The sequence below is a fragment of the Ovis aries genome, chromosome 1 (assembly GCF_016772045.2).
Source record: "Ovis aries strain OAR_USU_Benz2616 breed Rambouillet chromosome 1, ARS-UI_Ramb_v3.0, whole genome shotgun sequence".
Lineage (NCBI taxonomy): Eukaryota > Metazoa > Chordata > Mammalia > Artiodactyla > Bovidae > Ovis > Ovis aries.
This window is the reverse complement of record NC_056054.1, coordinates 247,395,236-247,412,417: the sequence shown is the minus strand read 5'-3', so window position 1 is coordinate 247,412,417 and position 17,182 is coordinate 247,395,236. Positions and strand designations below refer to the sequence as shown.

Here is a 17,182-nt window from a genome sequence, read left to right as displayed (position 1 = left end):
AGACTTTTCCCCTCCTGCTGTATTAAGGTGAAACTGACATGCAGTAAACTATGCATCAAGTCAGTAGTCTGATGATCTTAGACATGTGTAGCCACTGAACCCACCTGCTTTGCCCTTCCTTTCTCTGTCAATTTTAAAGGAAATCAACCCTGAATATTCCCTGGAAGGATTGATGCAGAAGCCGAAGCTCCAGGACTTTGGCCACCTTATGCGAAGAGGTGGCCACTCATTGGGAAAGACCTCATGTTGGGAAAGTTTGAAGGCAAAAGGAGAAGGGGACAACAGAGGAAGAGATGGCTACATAGCATCACAGACTGAATGGACATGAATTTGAGCAAACTCTAAGGGATAGTGAAGGATGGAGGAGCCTGGCATGCTGCAGTCAAAGAATCAGACACAACTTAGCGACTGAACAACGGTCTAGGCGGCACAGCGGTAAAGAATCCGCCTGCCAATGCGGGAGACGCAGGTTCGACCCTTGGGTCAGGAAGATCCCTTGGAGAAGAAAAACGGCAATCCGCTCCAGTACTCTTGTCTGGGAAAATCCATGGACAGAGGAGCCTGGTGGGCTACCATCCATGGGGTCCCAAAGAGTCAGACACTAATGAGTGACACACACACATGATAATTGCCTTATATTTTCCACCTCTTAATGGGTTGTTTCTAAACAGGAAAAAAACTATTACTCCCTACCATTTTCATTAAATTTTTCCTACAATATCTTTTACAGTTACATTCTTTAAAAATAATTTTATTTAGTGTAACTTACAGTCACATGAATTTCAGAAAAGTCAGCTCCACGTATCTCCCCCTTCCTTGCCCTCTTTATCAAACTAGTATGACTTGAACAGCAACAAAAAACAAACCCCTTCCTTTCTTCTAATAACTGAATGTTTATCGTCCTTCAAAATTCCTACTGCAGAATGAACCAGGGCTCCACTTCCATCAGGAAATAGACTCTAGATTTGTCTGATGAATCCTCCACCACGATCATCGGGATATCGCTACTTTTATGTACATATGTGAAGCAACAGAGAAACATTTTGAAAAATGGCTTTAATACATAATATGTACAGATCATCACTCACTGTTTTATTATAACTTTTGAAATAATTTTAATAATAATTTTCACAATGGATTTTTAAGAGCTGCTAGGTTAATTCCATCATATTAGCCTTTGAAATTGTTTCCTCCAGTTATTTTAAAATTTCCTAAACATTTAAGGATACAGTATATTTTCACAAGAGACTATATCATCTTTTTCCCACTACAAAAAAATTACATCTCTTCTCTAGCAATTTCCTTTGTGCAAGAAAGTAGAATGTAGAGTAAGTCTAAACAGTATCTAAAGAGGCAGAGTTACAGAAAACCTTTCTTCTCTAACCATATTAAGCCCCAATTTTTCTTCTAGTTAAAAGGAAAACAGGAGACCAAACTTACCGTGAGTCACAACTGAAGTTAACATATGCTTATACTTCTGTGACATACTTAATGTGCAGAAACCAAAACAGGAAATAATATTAAATAAGAATTTCCAGGTAAAATTTTTAAAGAATCCAAAGTTACAAACAGACAATAAGGTAAGGGGAAAATTCACATATACATGAAAAAGACTGCTTTTATTCTGCATTCTCAATTTCATCTATAGATCTTAACAATGATTTGTGAGGTTTTCCATGACTATTTAATAAAACTACAAAGTTCATAAAGAACATCAGAAAAATAAAATGATAAATTTACTGATACAGATGAATTGGGATATTATAATAACTGTCTTGCACAAATAGGAAAGTTCTAATTAGTTTTCCACAAAATCATTCTGAAACATTTACATAAGTCAGCTTATTTAAAATAAAGAATATTTTAGCATTATGATAGCTATGTTCAAGACATGTGTTTGTATACTTAACATTCTAACTGAGGTATCTTTAAAACTATTTTGCTATTATATAGTATTAGTATCACATTGTATAATGAGTATGAAAAGAATATGAAAGTTCTTCTGCTCAGTACATTACAAAATCATGTTCAAATACTATGTACATTTTTGCCCAGGAGAATTTGAAAATGCTACTTAGTGACTTAAGTCATTGGAATGATTTTTTTTTAATTTTTAAAAAAGATATTCCCTTAAAGATATGGCTCATTTAGCAAAGAACCCAATTAGCAAATGGACAAAAGATATGGACAGACATTTCACTGGCAGATAAACAGATGGCAAAAGAGCACATGAAAGATGTTCAACATTATTATTAATTAGGGAAATGCAAATTCAATCCACACTGAATAAAACATCATCAAAGTGGCTAAAGTAAAAAGTGGTGACAACATCAAATGCTGGTGAGTAGAGTTGATCACTCATACATTTCTGGTGGGAATGTAAAATGGTACAGCTACTCTGGAAAACAGTTTGGCAGTTTCTTGTAAAGATATGGCTCATTTAAATTGGAAGTCTTATCATGTATTTCCTTAACAATAGAGATATCTGTACAGACACAGCCGTTTTAATAAACCAAATGCAACGTAATGTGGGGAGGAAATACAATGAAAATAGAATAATAGCAAATTTTAAAAACATCTTATTTGGCAGGTTCCTGACTGTATCATTTCCATTCCCATGATCATCCCTGCATCCCTCTAGGGGAAAGGGTCCCGTGGGAGTATGGTGACAAAATGGCCAGTGACTCACAATAGATACAGGTGCCAACATATTTACAGCTATGAGGATCCACAACTTGAAAAAAAGACACTGTGATTCTCGACGGCCTGTTTCGCTTCTCTGGGGCTATCCCTTTAGGCTGGTTTGAACCAGATGACCTGGGTATGCAGGATGAGGACTATGGGACCAAATAGGTCCACGGTGTGTTTCAGGCTTTTAATTCTAACTGAGAAACAGAATATAAATTTCCCAAAGGGAGTCAGAATCCTCCAGGTAGACTCAAGCCTTCTAAGCTATCTCTGAGATTATTTAAAATCACTTAAAGTTGAGGAACACCAGGGTCCAGCTATGGCCCTCCTCAAAGAGTTTTAAAATTACTGCCAAACTCCTGGGCTAAATTATTTTTAATTAAAAACTGGTCCTCGGTATAAATGCCTTGCAAAAGGGGCTATTTCTGAAGTTTCTTCCCTCTAACATGAGAGTGTTTGGCATTCCTCAGATTCTATGTGTTAGTCCTCTGCAGGTAAATACACAAACCTGTGAATAGAAAGGCTTCAGTTAAAAAAAAAAGCTTCAGTTGTACCTTAGAAAGTTAACATGTGTATTTATGGATGTGTACCCCTACACAAATAGATATGCAAATATATAAACATAAGAAGAATTTTAAAATAAACAGTATGAAGATTCTATTAATAGCTCTCATAATAAAGTTCAGTTCAGTTCAGTTCAGTCTCTCAGTCGTGTCCGACTCTTTGTGACCCCATGAATCGCAGCACGCCAGGCCTCCCTGTCCATCACCAACTCCTGGAGTTCACTCAAACTCATGTCCATAATAAAGGAGACCTTCTTAATCCAAAAAAATATAATTTACTGTAACAAACAGAAGCCGCTCCCTGTCAATACACATATGCAACATCAAGGATAAAATGTATAGGTAAAAAAAAAGTGGCATGTATGAACACAAAGTAAAAATTCACCCCATGAATAGGAAGACACAGAGTTAAGTTCTGTGGAAGCAGACATGGGTTCTGCTTGCAGGGAACTTCTAGTTTGGTAGAGGCTTGCACAAAGGCAGATAAAAGAGAATTCATCCCCTTTGTTCAGAGATGAAAAGGAAACAAAGGCAGATCAAATCAAAGATGACCTGGCGGCTACATTAACTCTATACTGAAGTCATCAACCCACCATTAAGACCACGGAGACTACAGACATGGGGGTGAGAGTAGGTGGGTAAAAACAGCAGAAGACAACTACAACATGACATTTTCCCCCGCCTTATTAAGCAACAAAGAAGAACCGCTATTTATTTTAAGTTAGTATCACTTCTTTCCCTTAACAAGCATTTCCTAAGGTAACAATGAAGCAGAGAGGAAAGGAGGACAGACACTGCATTTTCTTCCAGCAGCCTACCTCAGAGGTTCTCAGCTGGGGTAATTTGTCTCCCAGGCACATTTGACAATGCTGGAGACATTTGGCCATAGAGAGATGCTAGAGGGTGAAGCTCAGAGATCTGCTACTAAACATCATATAATACATAGCACCCCCAAACAAAGAATTATCTGTCCTCAAATGTCAATGATGCTGAGGCTGAGAAACCAAGGCATGGGTGGATATTAAAAAATTTTAAAATCAGTAAGTCTAGAGTATAAAAGCGTTTAGAACCACTTTAAGAAGGACTGTACAGTAAGATTCTCCTCCTTGACAAGATAGCTACCGTTCTCCTAAAAATATCTGATAGATCCATAGTGAGGAAATAAAACAAGCTGAGAAATATTAGCACAGAAACACTTTTAACTTCAATTATCAGCATACACATGAAAAATAAACTAGAAAGATGGGACAATTTTTTGCTCAATTGATTTTGAATCAACAGCTTGTAGAACCACAGAAGCCAATGTGGTCACGTTTGTAATTTAGATCAAATCTGACAAAAGATTAAACAAACTCCGTTCCTAAGAAAAAAGCCAGGAATACTAAAAATAAAAGATTAGCTTCTAAACTAACAGAAGAAAAAACCTAGTGATTTTTGAGGAGATGCTCATTTCCAGTCAAAGATGTTCAAAATTATTTTCCTGTGCCCATTATTAAAAGATACTTCTCTTTTATTTTGTGATTTTATGACAAGAAAGAATAATGTGGAAAATGAATAAGCTAACAAACACTTCAGTTCAGTTCAGTTCAGTCGCTCAGTCATGTCCAACTCTTTGCGACCCCATGAATCGCAGCATGCCAGGCCTCCCTGTCCATCACCAACTCCCAGACTTCACTCAGACTCATGTCCATCAAGTCCGTGATGCCATCCAGCCATCTCATCCTCTGTCGTCCCCTTCTTCTCCTGCCCCCAATCCCTCCCAGCATCAGTCTTTTCCAATGAGTCAACTCTTCCCATGAGGTGGCCAAAGTACTGGAGTTTCAGCTTTAGCATCTTCCTTCCAAAGAAATCCCAGGGCTGATCTCCTTTAGAATGGACTGGTTGGATCTCCTCGCAGTCCAAGGGACTCTCAAGAGTCTTCTCCAACACCACAGTTCAAAAGCATCAATTCTTCGGTGCTCAGCCTTCTTCACAGTCCAACTCTCACATCCATACATGACCACTGGAAAAACCAAAGCCTTGACTAGATGGACCTTTGTTGGCAAAGTAATGTCTCTGCTTTTGAATATACTATCTAGGTTGGTCATAACTTTCCTTCCAAGGAGTAAGCGTCTTTTAATTTCATGGCTGCAGTCACCATCTGCAGTGATTTGGGAGCCCCCAAAAATAAAGTCTGACACTGTTTCCACTGTTTCCCCATCTATTTCCCAAGAAGTGAGATGGGACCAGATGCCATGATCTTCGTTTTCTGAATGTTGAGCTTTAAGCCAACTTTTTCACTCTCCTCTTTCACTTTCATCAAGGGGCTTGTTAGTTCCTCTTCACTTTCTGCCATAGGGGTGATGTCATCTGCATATCTGAGGTTATTGATATTTCTCCCGGCAGTCTTGATTCCAGCTTGTGCTTCTTCCAGCCCAGTGTTTCTCATGATGTACTCTGCACAGAAGTTAAATAAGCAGGGTGACAATATACAGCCTTGACGTATTCCTTCTCCTATCTGGAACCAGTCTGTTGTTCCATGTCCAGTTCCAACTGTTGCTTCCTGATCTGCATATAGGTTTCTCAAGAGGCAGGTCAGGTGGTCTGTATTCCCATCTCTTTCAGAATTTTCCACAATTAGGTGTTAATATTACAATGCATTATATCCTAATACAAAAAGATAATTATTTCCTATGGAAGTCATGCCCTCTGCAAAGCAGAGACAATAAGGAATAGCAAAACAGAGCAGCTTTCAAATGACTTCTATAAGCTTATAATTGGTCATTAAGTTTGTAAAAAAGAAAAAAAAGGATGTGAGAAACAGAATGAAAATATTATCATCTACATAAGGGAGCCGGTTTATTACTGTAAACAAAACACCTTCGTTTAACAAAAATATTTCCAAATCCAAAATCTGTGATCTTATCTGTCTCTGACTATGACTATTTTGGGTTTCCCTCGTGGCTCAGATGTAAAAGAATCTGCCTACAGTGAGGGACACCTGGGTTCAATCCCTGAGTTGGGAAGTTTCCCTGGAGAAGGAAAAGGCTACCCACTGCAGTATTCTGGCCTGGAGAATTCCATGGACTATACAGTTGGAAAGAGTCGGACACGACTGAGCGACTTTCACTTCACTATCTGTCTCTGAAATGGACATATGTGATAGCAACAGCAAAATTCTGTAAGTCACTTCTTCATTACCATATAGAAAATAAACAGCCAATGGGAATTTGCTGTACAACTTGGAACTCAAACTGGGGCTTGAGATCAACTTAGAGGGGTGGGATGGGGACGAAGATGGGAGAGAGGTTCCAAAGGGAGGGGACATATGTATATCTGTGGTTGACTCATGTTGATGTCTGGCAGAAACCAACACAATTCTGGAAAGCAATTATTCTTTAATTAAAAATGAATTTAAAATTTAAAAAAGAAAAAAAGTCACTTCTTTAATTACATTATTATCTAGCAGCTAGCTCTGTAACTGTAGGACTTTATGTGATAAAGCCTGACTAAGAGGGAAATACATTATTGCTACAAATATAAAAGGAACTCAGGACGGGGTGAGAAAGGAGGGAGGTCAAAGAGGAAGGGGATATATGTATATATGTATACAGACAGCTGATTCACTTCTTTGTACAGCAGAAACTAACAACACTGTAAATCAATTATATTTAATTGATCATTGTAATCAATTAAAAAAACAAAAAAGGAACCCAATCCATAAGTAGGGAGGGGCAAATAACATGAGATCATGCTGGAAGGGGATGAACTTATCTTAGGATGACTTTACACCTGGCCTGAAGCTTCTCACAACTCTCACCCCTCAACCTTGTCTCTATAGAGAGTTTGACAATGGAGACCTCTCCCTGCTGCTCCCTGTGATCTCTAGCTCAGTGTGTGAGGGGCAGTCACTAGCACAACTGTATTTGCATCTCCTGTCAGCAGGGATCTTGGTGAGATGAGTAGACTGGACTAAAATAAGACACCAACACACAAGTAAAACACCCCAGTGAAGGCAATTCTTGAGTTGCCAATCAATTAGGGAACTGTCTTCAAAGGAAGCTCTGTCAACTAGGCACTTAATAAAAATAAACGATGTTTACACTAGCATCTCAACAAATGAAGAACAAGAGCAGAAAGGCAAGATTTATATTTACTACCTGCATTTTATAAAAAAGGAGATGTTATATGTCAGCCAGAAATTTCTGAAAGAAATGCTATCTGAGAAGTATTTGGGTTGGCCAAAAAGTTCATTCAGGGTTTTCCATAAAATGTTATGGCAACTTTTAGCCAACCCAGTACTTTCTTGTCCCTTATGAATCGATAACCTTTTTGGTTTTATTAACTAAAATTATCTTTTATCAGAGTTTTGCGCTATATAAAAAAAGCTCAGATTTTAGTTAACCAAGGGAAAATTAAGGCAGTGCCTTTAGCTCAATAAAGGAAACAACTGGCCATCAAATAAGCCTGTCTGAGAGAGACATATTGAGTTACTATTGGATACAACATTGAACAATTACAGCTTTAAACAAAAAATACTGAGGTTTCAAAATTCCACATTGCCTCATTTTCTTTTTATCTATATGGACTTTGAGTAGCTCACTCAATTTTAAAGAATTAAGGGAACACTTTCCACATCATTTTGCAACAAAACACGAATGATGCTTGACCTGGAACGATTAACTCAGACAGTAAACAATTACTTTCATTCGGGCCCAGTATAAAAAGGAGGAGGGCCGGTAAGAGTCAAAACATGGTTGGAAATGGCTAATGTCCTTTGGAATTTGGTACAAAACGAAGATTCAGAAATTCTGAGGTATTGTTGCCGTACAATCTCTCACCACGGTTTAGATCTTTTTTTTTAATGAGTATTTTGTTTTGTTTTACAAAAAGCAATGCTTTTTCTCTGGGGTCGCAAAGCTCAGTTGAAGTCTTCTCTTGGTCTCGGTCGGTCTCATTGTTATTCCTGAGCTTTGTCTCAGCTGCACGTCACGATGATCAGCCCTCCGTGGTTTCAGTCATTCCACCAGTGTTACGTCTTATACCAATTCATGGAGCGTTTCACGGCTTTGACCCAGTTCCCCATATTCATTTCATATTCTTGCCATTTCTTCTGGGGCTTGAAAACCATTTCACTTTGCCTCAGTTTCTTTAGCTCCTCCTTGTCACTCCAAAACCCTACAGATGAAAAAATTTATTCTCAAGTTTGAAGGCAAATAATGAGCCCAAAAAGTTTACCTACAAACCTATGTGAACTGGTGCAAAGGTAAACAGTCACTACTTTAAAACACAATTCAAAATTTTTGTTGCTTTGAACTTTGTTAGATTGACTATCCCTGGGAATAATATACATTAGGATTTAACAAAAATCTTTTGGTTTCTAACTAGCAGAGTAATTTCTGTATGGAACGGCACCAAATCATTTCTAGAACAACCATATCTTGCCATCATTTAATTTCATGACTAGTTATTAAGAAAGAAAAAAAAACAAGTAAGAAATAGTATACTTTCTTTATATACAATTCTTAAAAAAAGATAAATTAAGATTTTTTTTTTTGGCCATGCTGCTCAACTTGCACAGGACCTTAATTCCCTGACCAGGGATTGAACCCGGGCCCATGGCAATGAAAGCATTGAATCCTAACCACTCGACCACCAGGGAATTCCCTAAATTAAGATTTCTATCATATATCTTGGAAGTAAGAAGAAATTCCCTAGGATAAGCACAAAATTCAAAATTGGGAATTAATATAATAGTTTCTTTTTAAAACTCTTGCATTTCATGCAAGGCTTTCTTCTAATGTTTTCTGTCAGGTCACATTCTTTCTATTTACAAAGTCAGCATTTTAGATTGTATTTAAAGATATTAATTTATAGAAGTTATTAAAAGACTAGAAATAATTTTATTAGTATACTACACAATTGGATAAATCTAGTCTATGGGGTCACACAGAGTCAGACACAACTGAAGAGACTTAGCAGCAGTCATGAAAATAAATATGTTCTTAAAATTCATATTTTCAGAATTTATTATTTACACTTAAAGGCATATATATTTTCCAGTTCAGTTCAGTTCAGTCGCTCAGTCGTGTCCAACTCTTTGCGACCCCATGAATTGCAGCACGCCAGGCCTCCCTGTCCATCACTAACTCCCGGAGTTCACTCAAACTCACATCCATCGAGTCGGTGTTACCATCCAGCCATCTCATCCTCTGTCGTCCCCTTTTCCTCCTGCCCCCAATCCTGCCCAGCATCAGAGTCTGTTCCAATGAGCCAACTCTTATATATTTTAAGAGTTCTTTTATTAAATATGTATTGAACACACCCAGTTTCTGGGTGAATTTTGAAAATACAGAGAATCTACATAGCCTTCATGTCTCAATTTTCTGAAAGAGAAATAATCCAATCAGAAATTTCAGATTTTCTACGACTTTTCTGGTGGTCCAGTGGCTAACACTCTGCCCTCCCAATGCAGGGGGGCCTGCATTCGAGCCCTGGTCAGGGAACTAGATCCCGTATGCAGCAACTGAGAGTTCCCATGCCACAGTTAAGACCTGACACAGCCAAAAAATATAACATAATCATTATTAAAAAAAAAAAAAAGAAAGAAATTTCAGATTTTCCAAGGAGGTAAAACTGTTCCCTATAGCTAGTAAAGTATCTTTGTTTTGAAATTAAATACAGATGATGTAAATACCATTCAAGCCACTATGTTACGTGGGAGAATTATTTGCCTGTGTTTTTTATTTAGTAGTAGTGTGTGCTCAATCGTGTCTAACTCTTTGCTATACCTCAGACTGTAGCCTGCTTCAAGAGACTCTGACATACTTAGTTTCATATGGTGATAAGTGTAGAACAATTTTGCTTATGAGCATTTGGCTTACTGTAATGATAAGCTTAATTTATCCAATTTTCAAGAGTTGTTTATATACTTAGAACATTTTTCTTGTTATAGTTCTAATTTTGCTCAGTTAGGCATGTGAAATTAGTAAAAACAACATCAACTATATTAAACTTAAGAGTTGAAATATATAGAGGAACTTAAATTTTTTAATGACGATGATAATTTAAGGGAAAGTTATTTTCTTCAACTTGAATTAATCAAACATCAATCAATGAACAAATGAAAGTAACTGTTTCAATTTTATTCCTAGATAACAGATTTTTAGTAGAATAAAGATTAAGACGACCTTAATTTGATTTGATGCTTTTTCGGTCCATAACTTTAATTAATAAATAATAGCCTAAACTTTTTAAGTGTAAGATATCTTGTTTTGTACAAATGCTCCTCCCTTCCATATAGGAACACAGGAAAACACTCCCACAGTCTCAAGCATCATCCTGCTCCCTAGGGAACCCTCTAATTGGCCTCCCAACTAATTAGTGAAAACACTAGTTGCCAAAGCAATCTGTTCAAATGTAGGTCTATCCATATCCTTTTGCTTAAAATTCTTCAGTGGCTTGCCTATGCATTCAAGATCAAGCCCAAACTCCTCTTTAGGAAGAGGCACTGTGACTGGACGTGTCTGCACCACCCCAGCCTCCCCTCTTGCTCTCATTCTATCAGCACCAGAATGGGCCAGGACCTTTGAACGAACTGCCTTCACTATTGGACCACTCACCCTCTATCCTCTCCTCACCTGGCTGTGTGCTAACCCCTTCAAAACTGAACTATACATTGTCTCCTCTGGGAAAACCTACACCCATTGCCTCATACGGAGGCTATTCACTGGGTTTATTACATCATAATGGGTTGGTTTGCCTGAGTGTTCCCAGTGGAGACTCCCGTAACTGGGACTGTGTCATTTAAACTTTAGTCCCAGCAGTGACTGTGGTAACAGGAGCTAGACAAATGTTCAATAAATAGAAGAATAAAGTGGTTTCTAATACCAAAGATGGCTTCCCTGGTGGCTCAGTGGTAAGAACCTGCCTGCTAATGCAGGAGATGCAAGTTCAATCCCTGGGTCAGGAAGATCCCCTTGAGAAGGAAACTGCAACCCACTCCAGTATTCTTGCCTGGGAAATCCCATGGATAGAGAAGCCAGCAGGCTACAGTCCATGGGGTTGCAAAAGAGTTGGATAGGACTTAGCTGCTAAACAACAATAATGCATCAGAAAGTTTACCCAGAGAGACAAAGACCAGAGCAGGTGAGAATTAATTTTCCTGGCCTCATACTTCTCACTGAAGGAGAGCAGCAAGAATGGAAGAGGTGCAGCTAGACCCACCATAGAAGAGTATGGGTCATAGGAGTATTTTATGAGTGAAGGGTATGCATGTATGGAGCATATGGCCGCCAAGGCTTTCCAGATCTTTGGTGCAATTTTGTGCTTTGAGAGGAGAAATGCTATCTGTAAGAAATGGTTTTGCAAGACAGTTCTCATTTTCATAAAACCCACACATACCAACAGCAAGGCCAGCTAGAGAAGCTGCGCCTGAGCAGGACATATCAACGTGGACGGGTCTGTCTATAGTCTCATTAATCAGGTCTGAAGTCATCTGCATAATAAAACTGTTCTTACAAACTCCTCCATCTGCCCTGTGGGGAGCAAGATATTGGAGATAAATTACTGTAACAAAAGCATAAAAACATTATTATTCTTTTTAAAAAAGATACACATATCTTTGTTTAGATCCTTGATTTTATTTTTAAAGTTTAACTTTTTAATTCCAAAATTATGTCACTTAGCATTGACCTGAAGATCACAATTTTTAAACATTTTCCTTGTTCCTGCCATCAATTTTCCTACCTGCCCGGCTTGTCCTGCGACTAGTGACCAAGTGAACTAAGCTAACATAAAAATTCATTTGGACATTCTGGCAAAAAAATACATGAAGCTTCCATAATAAAAGGATACCCACACACTCAAAAAAGAAACATTAAAGATTTTTATAATATACATATAGGTGCTGCTGCTGCTGCTGCTGCTGCTGCTAAGTCGCTTCAGTCGTGTTCAACTCTGTGTGACCCCATAGATGGCAGCCCACCAGGCTCCGCCGTCCCTGGGATTCTCCAGGCAAGAACACTGGAGTGGCTTGCCATTTCCTTCTCTAATGCGTGAAAGTGAAACGTGAAAGTGAAGTCGCTTAGTCGTGTCCAACTCTTAACGACCCCATGGACTGCAGCCTACCAGGCTCCTCCATCCATGGGATTTTCCAGGCAAGAGTACTGGAGTGGGTTGCCATTGCCTTCTCCGATATAGGTGCTAAGAGCCTCTCAAATTCCATATTGGTCTATATTTTCCTTAAATCCAAAATTAGCTTTCCGTCCTCTCCAAATTCCTATGACCAAGAATTTTGTTGCAAAGAAGGTAACCATATGTTCTTTTTGAAATCCTGAATAATCATAATGATGAAAATACCAATAGCAGCTAGCACTGATTTCTAATTTCTAATGAAATCTCTTAGAAACAAAGTGTACATACCGGATTTTTCTTACAGGAATATGGATCTCTTTCTGCATCATCTCATATAACTGTTTGTTTCTAGTTAAAAAAAAAGAAACTACTTAGACGCAATTCATATCGTAATAATTTTCTATTTTCTCCAATCTAAAATAGTAAAAACTGTGGTTTTATTTACATGATATTTATAAAATATGCAAAAGAAAACATTAAATATATTATGCTAACTGGACATCAATAACAGATGCTCAAATAAGCAAGAGATTCAGGGCCTTCTGTTTTTCACTGTGACACAAGAGAACATACTTTTTCTTTCAGAATTGAATTTAATCTATTACCATTCTTGCAAATACAAATATAAAGCAAGTATCCATTTAATAGGTATGGATGACACACCATAGATGGCATTTTTAAAAAATCATAAAATATAAAAAATAATGATTTTATAATCAGAGAAAATGTAAACATTACAAGTGTTCCATTAGATCCATTCATGACAGTTCCATTCTTAATTTTAATAAGCTACACCTGACCCATAACAAAAGGACCAAAGGGAATATACAGAAAGAATAGTCTTGGTGAGTCAATCTTTGAATATCACAGCAGCATTATTAGTTAGAATTCTCCTTTATGAATCAGAAAACAAAAACTTTTCAAAGTACAAATTTTGAATTTTTTATTCATAATAAATTATATATTTTAAAAATCATTCAATTTTCAGATATCAAATCTAAAGTGGTACTGGTACTATTAATTGTGGAAAAAAGATGCAGAAAAATAGCAAATAGCAATAAGAATAGATTGTATCATGTAGTATGAATTAAGAGTCTCATACTCTACTGACTGAGCTAGCTGGGCCATATTCAGTATGAATTAAACTAAAGGTATAAAGAATTAAAATTTTAAAAAAATTAATTTAGTTTAGTAGAAGTTAATCAAGGGAAACAGCAATACTATATGAGGAGGGGGTAGTTTAGGGCAGGTTGTGGTACCTGAAAGCTATAGACTCCAATATTGCTCGAACAAGGTGGTATTTATTGGTGGAAGGCTTCAAACCCATGAAAGAGGCACACGCACAGGGGTCATTCAATGGAGCCTAAAGTAAGAGACAGTAAGAATATATAATTATTGCTCTAAATTATATCTGTAGACTTGAAAGTATATTATATTAAAACAATAAAAATATAGCCATTTTAGGAAAAAAAGAATGCTTATTTAGAGACAGTTTTAACATAAACGACAGCCCCCAAATTATGTCAATTATTCAAATAACTTTTTGATAGGACTTAAGCAAGGTTGAGTCACAGATATTAGATTTGTGAGTCGGATCTTCTGTTTGTGCCTGTACAAAGAAAAGGGTTTGAAGCCCAGAGTAATAAATTATGAAATGCTTAGCTAGATATATGAGGAAAATGAAAAGCAATGCTAGTATTTCCCCTTTTCTCCAACTGTAAAGTGTTTACACTGAAATTGTCTACTAAGTAGAAAGGCTTTTTGAAGATACTAAGTTAAGACTTCAATAAAACCACAATGCAAAAAATGTGTTTTTCAGTGTCATAATTTATATCCAATATAGTGTCAGACTTTCAAACTAAACTCTATTTCTTAGTTTACATAGTATTATTGACTAACATCAGAAACGACTCAACCTAACATTTGCCTTGAAAAGGCTGTAATTGAGCTGGAATTATGCATTCATCAGATGAAGTTTGGACTCATCTTCGCATCGCCAGAAATGCAAGACGATTCTGAGACAGGAAACTGAAACACAGAGTTCCCTGTGAGAGCTCGCCATCTCTGAAGGGAACAGGCAGAACAGTTCCAACACACCCACACAAGGTCATGATGGAGGAACAGGCTGGGGCTGTCAGGAAATGAAGGTGCCCAGAAGCACCTTCTAACTTCAGGGCCTGGCACACATTTACCTGGAAAACTTTCTACCATACCTTCTACTAGTTAATCCTACTCCCCTTCCACAATTTGGCTCAGCTTCCTCTGGGAAAACTTCTAATCGCAGAGACTAGATCAGGTGCCCCACCATCCATTTTTTATGGAATCCTGTAACTCCTCATCATATCACGTGCCACAGTTCATCATCACATGTATCTGTGTTTGTTGAAACTTCCTCTTCCCCGCTACACCGTTAGCATCACAGGCAGAAACTCATCTGACGTGTTCACATGTATCTCTGGGGCCTGGCACTGCACCTGCCCCTCACAAGGGATCAATACACATCTGCTGAATCCACCAACAAGCAATGCTTTTCCTAATGTCTCAACTGAAGGAATTCTGTTTTACATCTCATCTTTACCATGGCCTAGATGTTCCTCCTCCTGTGATTTTATTTTGATAATTTTCCACAATCATTAATACCTTTTGGTGATTCACACAGTAGAAGCTGACATATAGTAAAGCTGGTCTATATACCAAATGACAAAAGACAGTAAAACAAAGATGGGTCCGCCTCAACCAGTTCAATTAGCCCCTAGTAGTATGCTAGGGCTTCCCTGGTGGCTCAGATGGTAAAAAATCCGCCTTCAATGTGGGAGACCTGGGTTTGATCCCTGGGTTGGGAAGATGCCCTAGAGGAGGACATGACAACCCACTCCAGTATTCTTGCCTGGAGAATCCCCATGGACAGAAGAGCCTGGTGGGCTACAGTCCACAGGGTCGCAAAGAGTTGGACACGACTGAGCGACCAAGTACAGCACAATATGCTATTTTTTTATTTTTATTTTTTGGGCACACCACGTGGCTTGTGGGACTTCAGTTCCCCCACCAGGGATTGAACCTACCCCCTGACAGTGAAATTTCCCTGGACTGTCAGGGAATTCCTTTGCTACGGTTCTTTTCTTGCATAAAAATGACTTCTTCCAATATACCACATAAAATCTTGATAGAACTGGCCTGAAATCACTTTTGTACAAATAGCTATGAACATATTTTACCATTAGTAATAAGTCATCTTGAGGGGTTATAAATTCCATGGAAATCTAAAAATTTCTTTATAGGTTACAACGTCCCTGCATTTGTTAATCCAAGTGAATCTCTGTTTGGGATGATAAATGGGATGATAAAACAGGAAAAACAAGGTCCTTTGAAAAGGCCTGATCACATCTTGCCAGGGCAGACAGCCTCCAGCCACACCTCCAATCTATCACTGCCAAGCCCATCAAGGGAGCTCTCCAGAACCATCAACAGACCAGGAACAACAGGACCCAGCAAAGTTCTGTGTTGTTCCCTGAGCAAAACTAGCAGACTCCTGCCTGGGGCATACTACCTGCTCCAGCAGGCCCTTGTCCCCAGCGGAACTTCAGCCTAATTTCCTGGGGGCTTGCAGGATGGTTCATGCCCCCATGCCTCTTATCCTTGTCAATCTAGACCATAAAAGTAAGTTCCTCTGGCTCTAGTTGTCTTAGAAATATTATAAGAGTATTTTATGCTACACCAGGAAACAGCCTGGCAGAGTGGTTAAGAACTTGGACTTCAAAAAAAAAAAAAGAACTTGAACTTTAGAGTCCTACAAGCTAGCTGTGCCACTCACTGGCTGTGTGAGGCTGCCAGTCTGGGGCTTGAAACATGGCTGCTTTAGACAAGGATTCTTGTCCAAAGAATCTTTGTCTGCCAAGTGACAGAACGGCTCCAAATCTCAGTTTCCTCAGCTTCAGAATGGAGTGATGCAAGTATTTTCTACCTTACTGAGTTACTGAGCATTAAATAAGACAACACATGTGAAGAATTTATGACAGTGCCCAAGACACAGTACCTATTCACAGGTTAGCTGCCACTACAATTTTTACTTTAAGATTTTTTTTTTTGATGAAGACCATTTTAAAAGTCTTTATTGATATGTTACAATATTGCTTCTAATATTTATGTCTTGGTTTTTTTCTGGCCAGTGAGGTATGTAGCATCTTAGTTCCCTGACCAGGGTTCAAACCCACACACTCTGCACTGGAAGGTGAAGTCCAAATCCCTGGAGCACCAGGGACGTCCTCTCACAATTTTAATTTTAGTTGTCATTTCTTATTCAAACCCTTCCCACTACGACTCAATTTCTTCATAATTCTTTCACTATGCTTTCTCAAGATTCCCTTCCATTGTAAATCAACTCCCCTAAGCCTTAAGTAACTCTGAGATGTGTCTTCCACTGATTTTGTGGTTGGTTCCTCTAACAAGCCTGGCTCTTGGCTGGACAAATGGCTTCAACCACAGCCATTCAGTGGCAGGTCCTCAGGCTTCCACACCCCAGGACCAGGAGGACACTGTTCTAGTCTCCCATGACCACTGTCGGCCACTGTATCTCTGCTGTCAGCGTTTGCTAAGGTCTGTACCAACATCACGCTTTACCTCCCTTTCCCTTTCCATGGCTCAGACGTCCCAGTGATCACAGAACTAGAGGGGGAGTTCACAGTCCCTGCTGGCCACAGGGAGAGGAGGTCTTAGCAAACCACTTGAATCCTTGCCTAAAGCAGCCGTGTTTCGAGCCCCTAAAGCTGCCACCACAACTCCAGGGCATGAACACAACTGACTCAAAGTCTACTGAGGCT

The 17,182-nt window shown here is 38.6% G+C and overlaps 1 protein-coding gene across 3 annotated transcripts in view; it reads right to left on the bottom strand.

Moving 5' to 3' along the window:
* Nucleotides 1-1,041: 1,041 nt before the first annotated feature.
* The window catches only part of GK5 (glycerol kinase 5), an 84,192-nt gene continuing 68,051 nt past the window's right edge, over nt 1,042-17,182 (bottom strand). For 2 of the 3 annotated variants that reach the window (XM_060394965.1, XM_060394972.1), the window contains 3 exons: nt 13,625-13,728; nt 12,654-12,713; nt 1,042-11,767 (listed from right to left, as the gene is read on the bottom strand). In XM_060394965.1, coding sequence (XP_060250948.1) covers nt 11,473-11,767; nt 12,654-12,713; nt 13,625-13,728 — 459 coding nt within the window. In that variant the 3' untranslated portion in view covers nt 1,042-11,472. The remainder of the gene's footprint in view (nt 11,768-12,653; nt 12,714-13,624; nt 13,729-17,182) is intronic. The other variant, XM_012102136.5, reaches the window with a different exon arrangement.